Source organism: Calliphora vicina, chromosome 5, assembly GCF_958450345.1.
Source record: "Calliphora vicina chromosome 5, idCalVici1.1, whole genome shotgun sequence".
Taxonomy (NCBI): Eukaryota; Metazoa; Arthropoda; class Insecta; order Diptera; family Calliphoridae; genus Calliphora; species Calliphora vicina.
The window spans coordinates 81,012,204-81,032,842 of NC_088784.1; the positions used below are offsets into that span (position 1 = coordinate 81,012,204).

General features: G+C 29.8%; 1 protein-coding gene across 1 annotated transcript in view; it reads right to left on the bottom strand.

The window, feature by feature from the left end:
• Nucleotides 1-540: 540 nt before the first annotated feature.
• Nucleotides 541-20,639, bottom strand: part of Syn2 (Syntrophin-like 2) — a 229,859-nt gene continuing 209,760 nt past the window's right edge. The window contains exons 9-10 of the mRNA XM_065511233.1: nucleotides 12,389-12,592; nucleotides 541-875 (exon numbers count right to left, since the gene is read on the bottom strand). Of these exons, the coding sequence (XP_065367305.1) occupies nucleotides 765-875; nucleotides 12,389-12,592 (315 nt within the window). The 3' untranslated portion in view covers nucleotides 541-764. The remainder of the gene's footprint in view (nucleotides 876-12,388; nucleotides 12,593-20,639) is intronic.

Consider the following 20,639-nt stretch of genomic DNA (forward strand, 5'->3'; position numbering starts at 1 on the left):
TTTCGTTTCTAAACGACACAACACTAATTGTCCATGATATTAAGTTTCCATTGTGTGAAAATAAAAAAAACGTTACTCTTTCCCTTATAATGGTGTAAATTATATTATAATCGATTTAAACCGATCTTTAGATAGATTTTTTTTTGTTAATTATTTATATAGTTAAGCTTAGCTAAAAATTGTTTATTTTATATTATAAATGAGCTTAAGGTTTTCTTTAAATTGTTTTCTTTGTATGCCAATTTCTTACACAGTTTTTTTTTCCTTGTTCGAGTAATTATTATAAATATCAATTTAATATACAAATTTATTTTATAAATTTTTATCTAAAAAATTGTTTTTAAGTCTAATTTATGAAGACTTTTTTTATGTTTTTAATTTTTTGTTTTTTTTTTCTTTTATGTTGCAACAACATTTAAAGTTTATAATAGTTGAATTTGTTTTTCAGTTTTTTTGGTTTTGACTTTAATAAATAGTTTTGTTTGTGTGTGTTTTGTTTTGCTCTTTTTGTTTGTATATATAATTTTTGTTGATTTTTTATGGTAATAAATAATTTAATTAATAATAATTTGATATAAATATTTATGTAAATTCATACTTACTTATTTATAAACATAGTTTTGTTTTTTGTTTTCAATTTATTTATTTAGTTATTAAGTATAGCACTCTCGTACAACTCTAATGGATTGTTTTTTGTTTTTAATTTTTTTTGTAATTTTTTAATGGCAAAAAACAAAACTGTTGCATTTGCAGTTGTAATGAGTTTAAGTCTGTTGTATGGAACTTAAAAATGCTGGATCAACAGACGCAACTTTAGCTGTCAGAAATGCATGCATACAAAACAACAAACTCTGTAGCACTTGACATTCTAGTTCCTGTGTTGCCAATTGTTTGTTTTTTTTATTATTGTTTTAGACAGGAAGAAGGAGCAGGCGAATGATGATACATAAAAATGTAAGAAAAAAAATACAACGAATAAATATTTTAGCATACAAATGTACATATATAAATATAAATGAATTAAATTATATTAACTAAGTTTAGTTGGAAGTGGGCTTTTAAAATATTTTATTGGAATTTTGTATTCTTTTTTGTTTATTATAAAAATAAATAAATCTGTAATTTTTAAACGGATAGTGCGATTTTAATAAAACTTCCCATGTCTATAGAAGAGAGACAAGCTTATGTTTTGAATTTGGATCTTATGGAATATCTGGGGGCGTGGCCACAAAATCCTAAAGTATGACATCTTGGATAAAATGGCGGAAGGGCCTAGGTAAACCAATATTAGCAGATTTTAGGAGATTTCTATTTTAACGTTATCCTTGTTAAAATACCTTTCAAGAAAATATCAGGGACGGTAAATAACGGTTATCCAGAAAATCAAAAACCTATATTATTTTATACCAATAGATTTGTAGTGAAGTGCTTTTTCAGAATATATGGTGATATTAAGAGGATCTAAACTCCACAGTTAACAATTATATTTCAACATAAAAATAAAAGTTCGCATGAAACACTTAAAAAAATAATTTTAAATAGCCGTCATAAAAAAAACTCATTTGAGGAGTTTTATTTTTCCCGTCAGAAAAAAACTTATTTGAGGAGTTTTATTTTTTCCGTCAGAAAATAAAACTCGTTTCGTTTATTAACCCTCCGACGGTTGAGTCATCCGTTGCCCTTATACGAAGTACATGGTCCACAGGGAATTTTATATGAAAACGCATTTTTTAAACATTTTTTTTGTTTTGATTTATTATTATTTACTAATTATACATGTGTAATGAATGTTAGAAAAAAATGTTCTTTTATATATAACATTATTAATTCTTTATGAGTTTTATATAGAAAAAAGCCTAAAAAACTATTGTTGAAATTTCAGTACACGGTCCCAGCGGACCTAAACTATTGGTCGGATCGCTTTGATTTTTTTAAACGATTCTAGATAAAATTTCCTTGGAATACTTCTCATGGACCATCAAGGATTAATTTCAGTTTGAAAATGAAAAAGGTCCCCAGGGACCCGAAAAACAATTTTTTATTAGGAATCAAACAACAACAAATTATTTTATTTTCATGGTAATTTATTCAATTGCAATGCAAAGTTCTTTACAAATTGTAATTATCTGACCAACGGCAAGCTTTAGGTGTCAATTTACATAAAATGAGTTTTATTTTCTGACGCGAAAAATAAAACTCTTCAAAGGTCTTTTTTTTCTGACCGAAAAAATAAAACTCCTCAATTGAGTTTTATTTTCTGATGGAAAAAATTAAACCCCTCAAATGAGTTTATTTTATTATTGCTATTTAAAAATATTTTTTTAAGAGTTTCATGCGAAATTTTATTTTTACGTGTTGTTTTATTGAAAGAAATTTTAAAGAAAATTAGTTTTCAATTTTTTTATAACAACTTCCAGGGACTCTTAATTTTTCACCAACAATATTTAACCAATTTGTAGCTAAGGTAAAGCTGAACAACTCTTGTGAACATATCATTGCAATTTGAATGTGTCTATAGACACAATAAATGGCTCACAAAGCTCACTTTGATTCTTAAAAAATTAGTTTTTTACTATTTTTTGACGCTAAACAAAGATTTTTTGTTAAAAAAGTATGATCAAGTCCACATTTCTATGTTGTGCTGTATTATTTATTCGTCTGAGGTATTTTCGAGTTGATTAACTGTTGTTCAGCTTCGTAGGCGAAATGAGGATCAGTGGGTGGTCCCACAAAGTCTCACATTGTTCAAAAAAATCGCCAAAAATCTATTTATGATCCGAATGAGCTGAAATTTAAAATGTAAATAGTCCTTGAGGAGGTCTACAAAAAATATATTTATATGTGTAGGCTATTACTTTTAGTTCGAAAGATATTTAGGTTTATTTTTTTTTAAATTTTGCTCGATCTTTTTTTCGTTTATTAGATATGACGGTACTACGGAGGGTCGATAAATTTTTTTTAAATATCACGTATATTTTCGATAAAATTCTGAAGAAAATACTATAAACTTGATAACAGCTACCTCGTCCCTATAAAAAGTTATACTAACCCAAAGATGAACTATCTTTTTTCATGTTTCAACTTTGTTTTTTTTATAGTTTTTCCCAATAAAGTCCCTATATTTTTTCTTTATTTCTTCAGGACTATATACAATTTTTATATGATCTCGAAAGAGAACTTAATGCAAATGCGTCTAAAATTAAAATTGGCTCACATAAGCTTACATTGTCCCTCTCAGCCCTATCTAAACTAGGCCAATTTTGAAACAAAATTTAAGGTTTGAATAAAAAATTCTAAAATCTCAAAGTCTTGAACCTCAAGAAGGCTCCATATTTGTATTGGTCTATATGTTATTTAAATATATTCAAAGATTTTTTTAATATCACACTGTAAATAACATCAAAGTGGGTACTTTTCCAAAAAAACCCGGTTTTTGGAACACATTTTCCCCGTTTTAGGAATTTCGTTATTTAGAAATAAAGAATGGCAACAATTGTAATGCTATTAACTTAAGCACATTTAAATCTATATTAGTGCTTAATCTTGTTATAATATCTTTAGCCGTTAAAATTTTACATTAATTCAAATTTTATTTTTTTCTTGATGGAAAATATTTTTTTTTTAATTTTTATGGTAAATGATGTCCGAAAAAATTATAAAATAATTTAATTTCACCAAAATTTTAATCTTCAAGTCTTAAGGTTTTCATCAATACCAACAAGCTTATATTTACTCTTCAGAAGCTTCACAAACCATGCCCCTTTTCAAATTTTTTTTACGTTTTTTAAATATTGCAGCAACACGGTCTTGCGTGATCAAGATTCGGTAACATGATGGGTATGGATCATACTGATAATGATGTGCCCATTCTTCGCTATTGCAGTTGGTCTATGCGAATAAGCCACAAACCACAGCGACCCTCAAAGCCAACATAACCCATGTAATCGGTCAAATTCAGCCTGATTTATGAGCCAGACTCTTAGAAAATTAGACATTCTTCGCTATTGCAGCACAATAGAGATGTTTTCACTTGGTCATATGTGTTTTTTCGCTTCAAAAAGTAGTAAGAAACGAATGGACATACATTTTTTATGCACAAGCAGTGCTTTGGATATACCGACTCCTTAGGAACTCGCTGTTACTATTTGTATACCCAGCGCTATCTTCTAGACAATTCCAGTATTATCTATTTCTACCCAGTGCTTTTCATGTTGCTTCACAGTTACTAAAACATTTAGAAAACTAAAACACAATTTCATATGTGAATGAAATTAATGCATTCAAAATCAACAACACACAGGAAGTTGGCAGAATATTGTAATGAAAATCGTACTATCCATTTAGAAATTAAAGATTTATTTAGACCTTTTTTGAAATTCTAATAGAATCAGACAATAGTCTCTAAAAATGAGAGATTATGTCTGTTCTAATAACATTTATAAATCACTTATAAAATCAAATCAATTACACAGTTGCTCCTAATTATACCCTACACCACCATAGTGGGGAGGGTATAATGCGTTTGTGCAGATGTTTGTAACGCCCAAAAATATTAGTCTGACACCCACCTTAAAGTATACCGATCGACTTAGAATCACTTTCTGAGCTGGCTGTCCATATAAACCTTGTGCGCAGATTCGCAATTTTGAAGATATTTCGATCAAATTTGGTACATATTATTTTTTCGGCCCATTTCAGCCAGTTTCAATAGGCTTCGTCCTATTGAAACTGTCTGAAATCGGTCCATTATTTCATCTAGGCCCAATACAAATGTCCTTCCGAAATTGGACTTTATCGGTCATAAATGTTTAATTTATAAATTTATCTCCACAAATTGCGCTCCAAATAAGTTTGTTATATACGAAATTCATGTCACCAAATTTTTTTACGATCGGTCCATAATTAGTCATAGCTCCCATATAGACCCGCTTCCGAAAACCTCTTTAACGAGCATAATGTCTCTTAAAAATGTTGGTATACACACAAAATTCAATATAAATAACTTTCATATAGACATAAATCACACGACCTAATATCATGGTAATCGGTCCATAATTGGTCATAGCTCCCATATAAGGCCCACTTCCGAAAATCACTCAAAAATATAAATTATTGATATTTTAAAAGAAAAATATTTTGTTTACTTGTTTTTAGCAACTCGCTGTTACTATTTGTATTCCCAGCGCCATCTTCTACAAAATTCCAGTATTATCCATTTCTACCCATTTCTACCCAGAGTTTTTAAATTTGCTCCTCATATGAATGGAATTCAAGGATTCGAAATCAATAACATACAGGAAGTTTTCTGAATATTGTAATGCAAATCGTATTATCCATTCAAAACAAAACCTAGTAGGACATAAAATGTTAGGTCCTCAATCCCAAATTTAGTGCCATCATTCTGTGTTGAAATAATCCACACTCTCTACTATGGATGGAATCTTACTTAACTATAACTATTAAAAACTTATAAAATCAAATCAATTACACAGTTGCTCCTAATTTTTTAATTCTATTTAGTTTACAAATCTTTTTAAATCCACTCAAAAACCATTAAATTAAATCAAATTGAAAAAAAGCTATTAAATTACATAATACTTTTAATTTTATATATCCAGAAGAAAAAAAAATAACAAACCTTAAGTAATATGGTATTTTATAAAGTGGAGAAAAAAACTTAAAATAGAAAAATGGAAGCTGAACAATATAAAATAAATGGCGTTTTATACTTCGTTAATGTTAAAGTTTATTGGCAGGAAGCGGAATAATGAAAAACTAATGTAGGAAAATAGCAAAAAAAAAATTTTATTTTTTTTTTGCATATTTCCAAACTAGAACAATGAGGCAAAGCAAAAATATGATATCAACAGTACTCTATTATAAATGTTTGAATTTATGAATAAAACAGCTAACAAAAAAAAAAAAGAGAAAGAAGAGCAAACAAATAAAACCAACAACTAATCCAAATCCCAAATACCCGTAAAATTTATACTCAGACTATACGACTACTCCCTGTAAACGTATTAATACAAAGATAAAAAAAATAATAAAAAAAAATATTTAAAGAGAACTTTTGTAAAGCAAAAACAACTGCAAACTAAGAGGCCGAGAATAGGAAATAAAAAAAAAATGTCAAACCATAAATTAACGTTAGACTCTTAATGTAACAATATTAACTTGAAATTAATTTTATTTAATAGAAAAATACTGACAAATCACTAAGCCAACCAACCATATAATAAAATCCAATTTAGTTTGATTCAATTGCAGTCATCGAATTTATGTGATTTAATAATTATTTGTTTTGGATTTCTGCCTGTATTTAGCTGAATGAACAGTGGTTTGCATAAATTTTACTTTGATTTTTGTTGATGATTATAGTCAAGTGACATTTTTGGAACCTAAGCTTTAGGAAATTCATAGGTTAATAGCCATATTAAGAAGGTGAGAGATATATTGATGTTTAAAAATTAACAAAGTTCGAGGCTGGTAAAAGACAATAATTGCGAAATCGGAAAACTCACAAATAAATGGTCTTCCAGTTGATATCGGCCATATTGTTGTACATCTGTCGAATTGGCTGTCATTTATTCAATTTGTTTTGTCAAATCACCACGGACGGATATAGCATTCAACAACACGTTTAAATGATAAAATTGTTTTATCTAAATGGGCTCTGGAGCAGTTGGAAACTGACCCTAATTTTCTTCAAAAAAATCATGTTCACGTCAGCAAAAAAAAAAATTTCGAATTTGGGACGATACCAATTCGTCAACGAATTGGGTCGATGGACCCAATGACAACGACATGTGCTTTATATTGGACATTCTGCACTAGCGATTTGAGGGCATGGTCATCTCACGTGGAGGTGATGTGAACTGGGCACCGAGAACGTGCGATTTGACCCCGTTCGACTTTTTATTGTGAGGTTTTCTTAAGTTGGTCTATGCGAATAAGCCACAAACCACAGCGACCCTCAAAGCCAACATGACCCATGTAATCGGTCAAATTCAGCCTTATTTATGAGCCAGAGTCATAGAAAATTAGACATTTCCAGTGAAGCCACGGCGGACTTTTTTACGATGTTCAATTCCATACATAATATCATCGATAGACTTTTCAAATGAAATACAAATTTCGTTGATATCTTACACACTTTGCTATATTTAAATTTAAATATAGGTAGCGCTTAAAGAAATCCTTTATATAATATTCAATATTGTTCGCTAATATATCCTAATTATATTTCTTAATTCGATACACTATTAATGACAACAAATATGGGGGATTTCATGTCATGTGAAACAACTTTTGAAATCGATGTTTTCCGATCGGTTTGTACCAAGGTTAGTCCTATTGGATAGTAATTCAGACACAATTTTTCAACAAAATCGGTCGAGAACTCTCTAAGTTAGATTGAGTCAAAATTTGATATTTTGGTCAAACATGTGTTTTTTCTCATTCATATAACATATTACCTATTAAATGTCCCAAATAGTTTAGATAGCTATTTCTTCAATCTTTCGAAAAAAAAAATTGAAATATAAAAAAAATTATTTTTTTTTTCCGAAATCAAAAACTTGACCTTTTTTTCCAAAATAGGCTTTTTTTTCTCAAAAGAAATCTTAGACCTCTTCCTTGAAGATCTATTAGGTCGCTGAGTGGGATGCGAGTTGGAATCTATTAAAATAAATGTTTTGTACATAACTCAAAACATAAAATTTTGTTGATTTTTTTTCTTCAAAATTAATCATTTTTTAAATTATTTTTTTTTTTCTAAAATGAAAGCTTATGTTTTTTCCTTGAAGACCTGTTAGGTCGCTGAGAATAAATGTTTTGTAACTCAAGACATAAAATTTTAGATTTTAATATAAATTTTTTTTCAAAATGGAGTATTTTTATACCCTTCACCATGAGAAAATTCACAACCTCGATTTTTGGCCTAGTTTTGATCTATATCTGGATTACTAAGTCATTAATATAGACAATATGGATATTAGGGTTCTATAAGTCGATTGTTCGAACAATCTAATGATAGATATTTCAAAGTCCATTGCAACGATGTATATAAGGCTATAGTAATGTGGACCTACAATGGGTCAAAATCGGGAAACAAAATTTTAACCCGATTTTTTTTAACAAAAAAAATATATTTGTCATTAATTTTTTTTCACAAATAAATATTTTTTTTTAATTAAAAAAAATTTTTAACCCGATTTTTTTTCCAAAAAATCATAAATATTTTTTAACTAATAAATTTAAAAAAAAATAATTTAGAAAATTTAAAAAAACATCGAAATACAAAAATTTTAATTTTTTTTTTAATTTTCAAAAACAATTTGAAAAAAAAATTAAATTTTGAAAAAAAAATTAAATTTTGTTTACCTAAAAATATTTCAAAGTTGTATTTTAAAATATAATTTGGTGAAGGGTATATAAGATTCGCCGAATATACACTGAATCAATTAAGTCTCCGTACAAAAATACATGTAATATAAACTAGCAATTTATGGTCACTTTTCAATACATATTTAAACATTTTTTTAATTAATTTTATAAAAAATTTATAAACTAGAAATCAACATAAAAAAATACAAACATTTTCATTAAAAACATAAAAATTTACATAAATTCAATAATTGTACTAAAAGTATCACCAAAAAAGTCTCCGTACAGTTGACCATTTTAAGGCAAGGAACCCCAATATTAAAATTAATTGCATTTAATATGTGGTAGGTCCTCCTTTCTGAGCAATTGCAGCATTTAAATGGCAGTGCATGAAATGGACCAGCTTTGTTGTTGTTAGGAAATCTATTTTATACCACTCTTCCATTATAACGGCTTTTAGATGATCTTTGCTCGATATATTGTGCTTACGAATCTTTCTTTCCAAGTGATTCCATAGATGCTCAATCGGGTTGAGATCAGGTGACTCAGCTGGGCGATTTAATTGCTTAGGAACATTATAAATAAGACATTCCTTTACTAATCCAGAGGTGTGTTTGGGATCGTTGTCTTATTGGAAGCAATACAAACGTCCCAACCATAATTTTTGCATCAGTTTCTTTTAAGTTTTCTTTTAATATATTAAGGTATGCATATTTATCCATCTTTTCAATAAAAATAAGATTTCCCACCCCAGATGAAGCCATGCAACTCCAACCAATTACGTTACCTCTTCCATGCTTTACGGATAGCTTCAAATGCTTCGGATCCATTTCAGTATTTGGCTTTTTCCATACCATTTTTCTTCCATTAGAACCAAAAATTTATTATTGATGAATTCACTTTCATCGCTAAAAAAAAATTCGATTTCCAATTAGCGTAATCCAATCTCTTTCTCATGTTCACTTTTCGAACAAGCGGCTTCTTACGGCTTACCCGACCATTGTATACGTTTAGTTTAAGAACGTTTCTTACAGTTTGGGGGTTTACCGTTAATTCATCAGTAGTTTTCAAGTTTCCCGCAATTACACATGCGCTAATTTTTGGATTACCTTCTACAAATCGTACAATTCTTCTCTCTAAGCGGTGGTCTAGTATTCTTGGACGGTGATTTCTTGGTTTATTTGCCATTGTTCCGGTTTTTTTGGACTGTTGAATAACGTACTGAATGGAAGAGCGTGGTCTTTTTACAATATCATTGATTTCAGTTAGACTTTTTCCTTCATTTTGCATTTATGTAAATTTTTATGTTTTTAATGAAAATGTTTGTATTTTTTTTATGTTGATTTCTAGTTTATAAAATTTTTTATAAAATTAATTAAAAAAATTTTTAAATATGTATTGAAAAGTGACCATAAATTGCTAGTTTATATTACAAGTATTTCTGTACGGAGACTTAATTGATTCAGTGTAGGTCTCTACTTGTTTTATTTCATTTTGCTAAAAAGAAAGCTTTGGTCTATTCCTTTAAGAGCTTTTTGGTCGCTTAAGGTAGGGTCACACATGGCAAATATTTGCTCAAAAATGTGTAACCACTTTTTTAACACAAATTTGTTTGACGTGTTTACTCTTACAAGTGTTTTGTAAGATCAAACAGCATCAAATAAAATAAAACTAAATTTTTTGTTTGGAATCGTCCTAAGTAAAATAAGTTTTTGAAATAAATAAATGACTTCAAATATATTTTATTTAGTGGTTACGTCTTTTTCGTCAAATATTTGTCATGTGTGACCCTACCTTTAGTGGGATGCCAGTGGGATATATATTGAAAAAAAGTAAAAACTGTTTTTGATTTTGGAAAAAAAAATTTCAAAGACTGAAGAAATAGCTGTCTGCTGTCTTACTATCGAATTTCAAATTTCATCCCAATCGGGAGACATCGATTACAAAAGTTGTTTCACATGACATGAAATCTTCCAAATAAATTTTTGTTTCTACGACCAATATTTCGATATTTTACCCATCTGTTTGGTGGTGGGTATAAAAATATGAAACAAGAACGAAGTTATTTTGAATAGTGTCAGTCTACTTGATTATACTTGACTAGAAATAAGAACTTAATTAATTAATAATTTAAATATTTTTAAAATTTTTTTATCCAAACCACTGTTTTTTCTATTAATACATACAAATGTAAAATCACAAGGAATAACCACTCTGATACTTACAAATTTTTATATATACACTAGGGTGGCTCTTATTTTGTTCCTTTTCAATGCTTTAAAAACTATATTTTTAAATATAGTAAAAAATATTATGTTTTTATTAGAACCGAAAATTTTTTTCGGTTGGCATATCTTTTGTACGTCAGATTGAAGGGTCCGCTTTTACAATGCAGAAATTGAAAGGCAGACATTTTTCTCATTCTCTTTTGAACTTGCCTAAACCTTTAACAATCGCGAAATTAATAGTCAGACAGAAATTTGTCGTTTCACTTTTTCGTTCTTTTTCGCTGTGTGAATATTTACATTGTCAAATGCATTTAAACATTGATGTGAGATAAATGATATGAAGCAAGAGCATGAAAATTGCGAAGAGTGGAAAAGAGAAACGAAAAATGTCTAGTACAGATAGTCGTGTACAACACACTCTACCTCTTCAACCCCTATCTTCATTGTAAGAGGGGACTTAGTACAGCAATGTTTTTTTGCATCGAAAATGTTGAATTTTGTGTCAACAAAGCATCATATTCGGGAAGTTTTGCTTTACATCTTTAATTTAAAAAAAGTGCCGCTGAAGCACACCGATGGTTGACCAAAGCTTATGGTGAATGTGTTCCATCTCTTTCAATGTGCAAGAGATAGTTTGTGCGGTTCAAAGAAGGAAAGGATGACAAAGATCACCCAGGCCAGACAAAAAAGTTTGAAGCCCAAGAATTGGAGGCAATACTCCATGAATATTGTTGTAGAACTCAACAAGAGCTTGCAAAAGCATTGGGAGCTACTCTAGCTCCCAGGATACATCCAAAACCTGGGAAATTGGGTATCATCAAATTGAAGCCGAGATACCTTGAAAGATGATTTTGCATGTCCGAAATGATGCTTGAACGCTACAAAAGTAAATCATTTTTGTACCGAATCCTTACATGGCATGAAAAATGAATCCATTACAATAACCCGAAGCATAAGAGATCCTATGTAAAGCCCGGTCCACCAGACGAATCTACACCAAAGCCAAATATCCTTAGCGCTAAGGTAATTCTCTGTATTTGGTGGAAGCAAAAGGATTCTATTTATTATGAGCTGCTGAAATCTGACCAGACCAACACAGGAAACCTGTACCGAATGCAATAGATTCGTTTAAAGCGAGCATGGGCCGAACAACCCCCAGAATATGCTACCAATATTATGTCCCCGCTTTATAGTCCAGACTGTGCCACTTCCGACAAATATTTGTTTCGATCGATGTAGAACACTCTCTCTTTGGGATACGCTTCACTTTGGAAGAGAGTATCCAATATTAGCTTGAATCGATCTTGGCCTCAAAAGATAAGCAGTTCTTTTTTCTCAGAATCCATATATTGCCAGAAAGGTGGGAAAAAGTCATAGCTAATAATGGCCAATACTTTGAATAAATTTATATTGTACAAATGTTTCAAATCAAAAGCCAAAAATTTGAAAAAAATCTCGAATTTTTTGAAATTTCATAATAAGAAATTCGAAAATTTGGATTTTGAGATAGACATCTATGACTAATAAAACACAAAAACTATTTTTAATTGTATTTTTTTTAACATTTAATTTAAAATTTTTATGAAAATTTTTTAAACTTCAAATAAAATGTACAACCTTTAAACGTTATACGGTTTTGCTAAAATGGTTTTAGCATTTGATTTTTAGCTGACATGGAACAATTTCACACCCTGGGAGCATCGAAAATCGAATAAAGTGTAAAATTAGAGCCACCCTAATATAGACTCACACAGACACATTCATCTACTTACTTTTGTTTCAATTGCTCGCGTTTCATGATCCTGGAAATGTAACTTTAATTTTGATTTGCCATCATCGCTGGAGCCTCGCAATTGTGAGAATTTATATTGCCACACTATGGCTGAATCAGCACCCTCAGCTAATGAGAAGCCAGTTTGCCAGTCTAATGTAAGTCCTCCACTCTTTCCATGATGTGAGACGGCAAAAGTTTTGCGCTGCAAAGAAAACGAACAAAATTATGTTGCCATTGTTAGTGTTATTGTTTTTGTTGTTGTTGGTATTATTATTATTATTTGTTGTTGCTACTGCTATTATACAAAGTATTATAGGAATTTTGTCGACGATGTGAAGGATGTGAAAATAAAAAAAAGCAAAAATATGAAATGAATGAAAGATATTTTGCTGGTACAATATACACTTTAATTCAACATAAAAATGCTGTAAAAAAAATGTGATGGTGAAAAGAAAAAAATATTTTCCTTGGGCCTGAATAAGTGGAAGAGAAACGTTGAGGATTTTATTTGTTGTTGCCGTTACATTTAAGTAGGTTAACAATAAATAAACAAACAAACATCTCAACAAGCAGTCAACGGTATGTAACTAACTGGAGTTTAACTTGGAGTTTGAATGGAAGTTAATATTGTTAATGTGCAAAAAATATAAAAGTAAAGCAAACGAAAAGTTGACAACCAATCAAGATAAATTTATTTAGTATTAAAAGTATTAAATAAATGTCTACGCATATTTTAAATTAATTTCGATGATTTTATAATGCATATTTATTGACATATGAGAATTAACAGAATTTTTTCACAAGGCAGCTTTAACAGGTTTAGGGGTTTAAAATTATATCTGCAAATAATACATAACTTAGTATCTTCAGCATAATTTTAGCACATAGGCGCAGCAGTTTTGATTCTTGATGCTTAAAATCATGTATGCAAATCTTTAGATACATATTTATACCCTACACCACCATAGTGGGGATGGTATAATGCGTTTGTGCAGATGTTTGAAACGCCCAAAAATATTAGCCTAACACCCACCTTAAAGTATACCGATCGACTTAGAATCATTTTCTGAGTCGATTAAACGATGATCCGAGCAGAAATATAAAAATGTTGGAATCCAAATAAAATATCACAAAAATAAGTTTCATATGGGCATTACCTGGGGTCATGAACGTACGTTCGTACGCTTTTAATGTCCAAAGAATATAGAAAACAAAACTTTTCCTAGCATTTTTTTTTTGCGATTCGTTAGCATTTTGGTAGCTCTAAGAAGGAGTTCATGTGGTAACGAACGTACGCAAAATAGAAGTCAACTTTGGCTGACATTAGTGAAATTAAAAAATCTGCGAAATGGAACGGAATATTTAAAAGCGATTAATTTATTTTAAAAGTGTATTAATGTAGGTCTCTATCCGGTATTTACAGAATAAAATATCTCTATTGGTTTTTGTTTAATTGGCTTAAGTACCGGTCGCGAACGTCCGATTTTTCCTTTTTTTTATAATTATCACCATGCATTTTCCCATAAATATCTTTAAATTTCGTTAACAAACAAGCAAACAAGTGTCGTGGCAAGGATATATATAAGTTTGTCATTCGGTTTGTAATTTCTACATTTTTCATTTACGACCCTACAAAGTATATACTGTGATTGAGAAAACAATGGAAACTTTTCCAAATATTTCATTAGTGGCCTAAAATCTGAAATAATTTTTTAAAAAACTTATTTTTTATAACTGCTACACATCGACGATGCATTGAACCAATTAAAGAGTCAATGGTCTCCTTTGAAATATTTTGCCATTCCCTTATAACCGCCTCCGATAAATCTTCCTTCCTGGTGTAATTTTGGGTCCTTATTTTACGATCTACAATTTCCCATAGATTTTCTATGGGATTGAGATCTGGCGATTGGACAGGCCACTTCAAAACACGTACCTCGTTGGTTACAACCCTAGAGGTGTGTTTCGGGTCGTTGTCGTGTTGGAATCTCCAAACTAGGGGCATATTTTCCTCAGCGTATGGATACATAACATCGTTTAATATGGTTCTGTATCCTATACCTGTCATGGTATCTTTTATAATATGAATTGGGCCCATACTTTGCCCTAAAAAACATCCCCATACCGCCAAACTTTACAGTCTTATTTGCATAGTAGAAAAATAGAAGGTAGTTTCATTCTCTCTTTATTTTTTCAAATTCTACGTCTGACATGCTTAAGGATTGTGACGTTTTCATAAAAATAGTAATGCCATATTAATTTTAAATTTTCCCTTTAATTCTTTGGGAATATTTAAATTACATTAATTTGAAAAATATTAAAACACATAAAAATTAGTTTATTTTCCCCAACTGCAAAAAAACCAAATATTTTTGCAAACATTCAAACATGATTTTTTTTAAAGTCTCTACATTACCCAACATACGACAACAGCGGCTGGCTATATCTAAAACTCAAAGTAGGGCACCTTCGACATGCAAATTTTTTAAACGCGTGCCATTTTTTGATTTCCATCAGATTTCAAAGACTTTTTATATTTTCTGCAAATGCTCGGCTAGATCTTGAAAATACATTCATGCGTGTGCTGTCTCTTATAATTAAAATATAAAATATTTGCATAGTAATAATATAAATGGAAAAATGCATACGAAAAAGACCTATAAAAATAGTCAACGTGTTCCAATATAAGTAAGCGCACGTTAGAAATTGAATCAATAACTTCCAACACAACATAATACATTTTTATTTAAATACTAAATTATAAATTACACATTTTCTGTAATAAATGTCTCGATAATCAGAATCATTTTTAGGAATGTGGCAACGCTTTTTATAATTCTCACAAAATAAGGAAACTTCAAAAAACCTTATTTTAAAAAACAAAATTTGATTGAAACTACCTTCTATATTTTTATCATGCTTATTTGTGTACTTTGGATCTAATCTTTTTCCCTTTGTTTGTCTTAAAAATGTTCTTCCATAACTGCCTCTTAAATTGTATTTGGATTCGTTGGAAAAGAGGACATTATTCCATTTCTGTATCGACCAGTTTAAATGATCCCTGGCAAATTGTAGACGAGCAGAACGGTTCTTTTTAGAAATGAGTGTTTTTTTCACAGGACGATAGCAACCAAGACCAGCCTCATTTGCCCTGCGACTAACTGTTCGGGTACTTATTTCTAATTTTTGGCTATTAACAACCTCTCGAGGAGTTATTTTTGGGAATTTCTTGAACTCTCTCGCTATTAAATTATCTTGTCTAGGAGTAGTCTTACGAGGTCTTCCACCTAAATGTTGAGTTTTTGCAGAACCGATCTCACGAAATTTCTTTATAATTTTTGAAACTGCTGATTTGTATATTGAATATTTGTCACAGATACTTTTTTGTTTTAAACCAGCTTTAAAATCGTTAATTATTTTATTTTTTAAGTCTTCACAAATCCTAACTTTAGCCATTTCCGTTAACTTTGAAAAAAAAAAACAATTATGCGAAAAACTTAGAAAAAGAAATTGCGGAAAATTACCAGAATTTGTCGCCAATCGAATTCGTTCGGTTCCAGGTACTATCGCATGATTCGATTGCAATTACTGAATAATTCGATTTATATTACTGTATATATAAATCATGTAACCATTTTAAAATAATAATTCGGCTGAAAGAACTGAAACTATCAGTACGTGTAACTGAAATATTATTTATTATACATATATTTGTGGATCGCATTAAAAATAAATTTTATTTTATATTCCTCCTTAAATTTACAAAAATACATTATTGGGCATTAAAAATTTTAAATATTAAGATTCCAATTCTTCCGTCTATTTCTTCTTGTGTGTATCTTCTTTATTCGCTTGTCATATTCCATGTTCTTAATTTATTAAATGCCATAAAAGCGAAAAGGGCAATTGTTTTTTCACCGAAAGCTCTGCGAAATATAAAATACGCATTTGGAGTAACTATACACGTTGAAAGCTGTTAATAACCAATTCCATTTAGAAGACATTTACTAGCTCTTTGTCAACGGATATATACATATGTTCGTGTTGGAAGAGATTCAAGATTCTTCTAAAATTATAGAAATCTTGTAAATAAACACACGTATGCAATGATCTTTAACTTACTAAGGGTCCTCATGTAAACGCTTAAAAGCCTCGCAAACTGTGCAATCTGTGCATTTTTACACTCTCGCAAATGAAATGTCAAAAAATGTATGGAAATTCGTTTGCACAACTCCGATAAGTTTGCGCGACAATTTAGACTCGCAAACTTGAATTTATTGTGCATTTGATGAATCAGCTGCTTTTGTTTACTTTTATTTATAAGAAATAAAAATCAAATAAAATATAAAAATTTTGTGCATGTGAAAATTGTGTAATTTTGGAACAGAATGATTGTATTAAATGACATTTTGTATGAAAACATTAACCAACAGCTAGAACATAAACAAAGTCCTCCAAACTATGTATACCACCGTTTGTTCCAAAGATTTAACTTTCATTCAACATTTTAAAATTAAAATTTATACAATTTGAAAAAAAATTATTAAAGCTTTTGTTGAATTTTTTTATTTTTATTTGACAAATATAAATTTTCTGTATAAACTTGCACAAAATTGAAAAGGTGGGTTCATGAAACATGTCGCGCAAATTTGCCCATTTGCACAAATGGGAAACTTAAGCGTTTAAATGAGTACCCTTACTATTTCGTAACTGTTGAACATTTATATTGATAGTAGTATAATGCAATAATCAGCTTTTTATCTAATTGTTTCCCTTTATTAAAAATTGTTGCAAAATATATGAGATTTTTAGTTTATTTAATTTATTTATTTTAAATGTCAACTGAAATTACCAATTTGTATTTTTCGTCGGTTGTGAACACCGAATTGAATTTTCATATCACAATCGAAATTTTTACGGTTTTATAACTAATTATTGGTTACAACCTGAAATTCTATGTTTAACTATAAATAGTTTAACGTAAACAATTATTTGATTACAACCACTATTAATAGCAGCTGTGATGAACAAATGCTAAATTTAATTTCGTTTTCATTACCGAATTAAGCATACAGTTGTAGTGAAGGTATGAATTGGGTAAATGAAATAATTTTACAATTTCTGAAACCATAATTCGATTACGATAATGGTTTTTTAAATATGAATATAGAAAATTGATTAATATAATAGATTTTCAATGATAATTATAAACATTCAGTTTACCATTTCGAATTTTTATAATGACAACCGATTTCCTATCGAACTGTTTTCTGTGTGTAGGAATTGCTCTTCTAGTATGTATGTATATTTTATTTGTTTACTATTTTTAAGCTATCATATTTTATAATCTATCAAAAAATATAAAAGAGGTTTTTCATTTTTCAAGAAAATTCCACATTTTCTCAATATTCAAATTTAACATCACTTATTTTTGGATTCGTTAAAGATTATGAAAAAAAACTGGGAAACAAAAAAATAAGGTTAGAAATAAAATTAATTTATATTTCTTCTCTAATCAAAATTCTATGTTTGAAATTGCAATGAAAAGTTTTCAAAAAAGTGTCTATTGAGGGAACTATTAAGGGGTCAATTTTAATTATTTGTTTAACATTTTATATTTTTAAATAAATTTCGAAAACTTATTTAAGACATAATATCTTGTTGTCATAATAATAACAAATTTTTTACAGGCTTCCTAATTCAAACACGCAATCATGTTTCAATAATAAAACAAAAACTTTATTTATGAGCCAAATTTTTTGTTCGCAATAATTTTGCATTAACTTTAAACGATTTAAATGTACTAGTTTTAGGTTGTAACATACAAACCCAATCGAAATCCAGGCATGTGAAGGAAAAAGTTCAACTAAAGTTCAAACGGAAATGCAGGCATTAAAAAATTACTGCAAAAATTGCCACTTTCTACATATTGGGACATGTGAACGAACAGTTTTACTCAAAGTTGTTTTTTTTTGGATCCTTGGCGAGCAAGGAAAATTACAAACAAAAAAAAAATTGTATTAGAAAAAAAGTTCAATGACTGTTAGATGCTTTAGCATGAGTACGAGGCTTTATAATTTCATTTTTTACTTGTTTGTTTCTTCTTGTTTCTGTGCCAACCGACAAGACTAAAGTAATATTTTTATACTAAATTCAATAGGCCGGTCCCTAAAGAATAGATTTTGAATCCGATGGTAACTCAAACTAACTTGTACTCATGTAAAACAAAATAACACCCATTTAAGGCAAATCTTTATTTTTTAAGGGCTTGTCTAATGTTTATGTGTGCAAGTTTTATATCCTTGATAGCAATTTTTTATTTGAATTTCAATGTGAATCGATAAAGATTTCGTGTTGAAGACCAACATCACGCAATCTGAACTTTGTATGAGATGTAATCAAGAACGTTTTTATTTTGTTTCCTAGCTCTAAGTTTCTTGTTGTTGCAATGCTGAGAATATTTTCCAAGACTGGTCAGAAAACATGGAATAATTACTTCAAATTATTGAAATTTATTGTTAGGTTTTTTTTTTTTTTATTTGAAAATTTTTATATTGTGTGGAATAGAAACATGCAATAATTCAAGTCATTTTAATTATACTGGTCAACAAGACGTTGGTGGTTTGTTTGTGGGAGAAACTACTAAAAGTTTTTAATTGTTTAAAAATCTAATAAAAATGTTAGCAGGTGGTCGCACTGTGGGCCTGGATTCTTAGGAACACAAGTATGAGGAAATTTTGCAAATGTTAAAAAAGTTTTAAATACAGAATAAAACAAGTAAGGAAGTATGGTCGGTCAAGCCCGACCATATAATACCCTACACTAAGTAAAAGAGCAAAAACATTTTTCTTTTAAAATTTCAATAATTTAACTTTTTGAGTGATTTTCGGAAGTGGGCCTTATATGGGGGCTATGACCAATTATGGACCGACCACCATGAAATTAGGTCGTGTGATTTATGTCTATAATAAGGTTAAGTATGTTGAATTTTGTGTGTGTACCAAAATTTTTAAGCGATTTATGCACGTTAAAGTGATTTTCGGAAGCGGGTCTATATGGGAGCTATGACTATTTATGGACCGATCGTAACAAAATTTGGTGACATGGATTTTGTGCATATAAAACTTATTTGGAGCGGAATTTGTGGAGATACATTTATAAATTAAACATTTATGACCGATAAAGTCTAGGTGAAATAATGGACCGATTTCAGCCAGTTTCAATAGGCTTGGTCCTTGAGCCGAAAAAATAATATGTACCAAATTTCATCGAAATATCTTCAAAATTGCGACCTGTACTCTGTGCACAAGGTTTACATGGACAGCCAGCCAGCCGACCAGACGGACGGACGAACATCGTTTAATCGACTCAGAAAGTAGAAAAAGTCGATCGGTATACTTTAAGGTGGGTGTTAGACTAATATTTTTAATATTTATATTGTACGAAAAAAAAATTATGGCATATTAAAATTTTGAAACCCACACGCAGAGAAAAAATATAATTGGACATGGTTACTGTAACCATTTATATAGTGTTACAAGTTTTTGAACTATATTATAGTCACAGTAACCATTTACATGATTGTGGTAACCATAATATGGTTAACTTACGATTCACATGATTGTCTCAACCATATATATGGTTACAGTAAACATATATATGTTTGTGGCAACCATAATTATGATGAATAATTTTATCATAATATGTTGTTCTCAGATTATGATAAGCCTTAAGCCGAGAGCACCATAATATGATAAGTCCTTCATCATATAAATGGTTGTCACAAACATATATATGTTTACTGTAACCATATATATGGTTGAGACAATCATGTGAATCGTAAGTTATCCATATTATGGTTACCACAATCATGTAAATGGTTACTGTGACTATTATATAGTAAAAAACTTGTAACAATATTGAAATGGTTACAGTAACCATGCCCAACTATATTTTTTCTCTGCGTGCACACAGAGACAACAGATTCGTGATAGCAACCGAATTTGTTGCCAATCGAATGATTCTATCTTCGTGACCGAATTTTACAGTAGTGGCTACAAAATTTTGGAAGGGGTAACAAAAGTTTGGTTACTTCAACCGAAATTCTTCTTTATCAACTTACCTTCTTTTGATAGAATCGAAAAATTCTATGTGTGCAACCGAAACATTCGATTGGCAACAAATTCGGTTGCTATCACGAATCCGTTTTCTCCGTGCAGGAAAAGCTGTATTAGTTCCACAATTAGTTC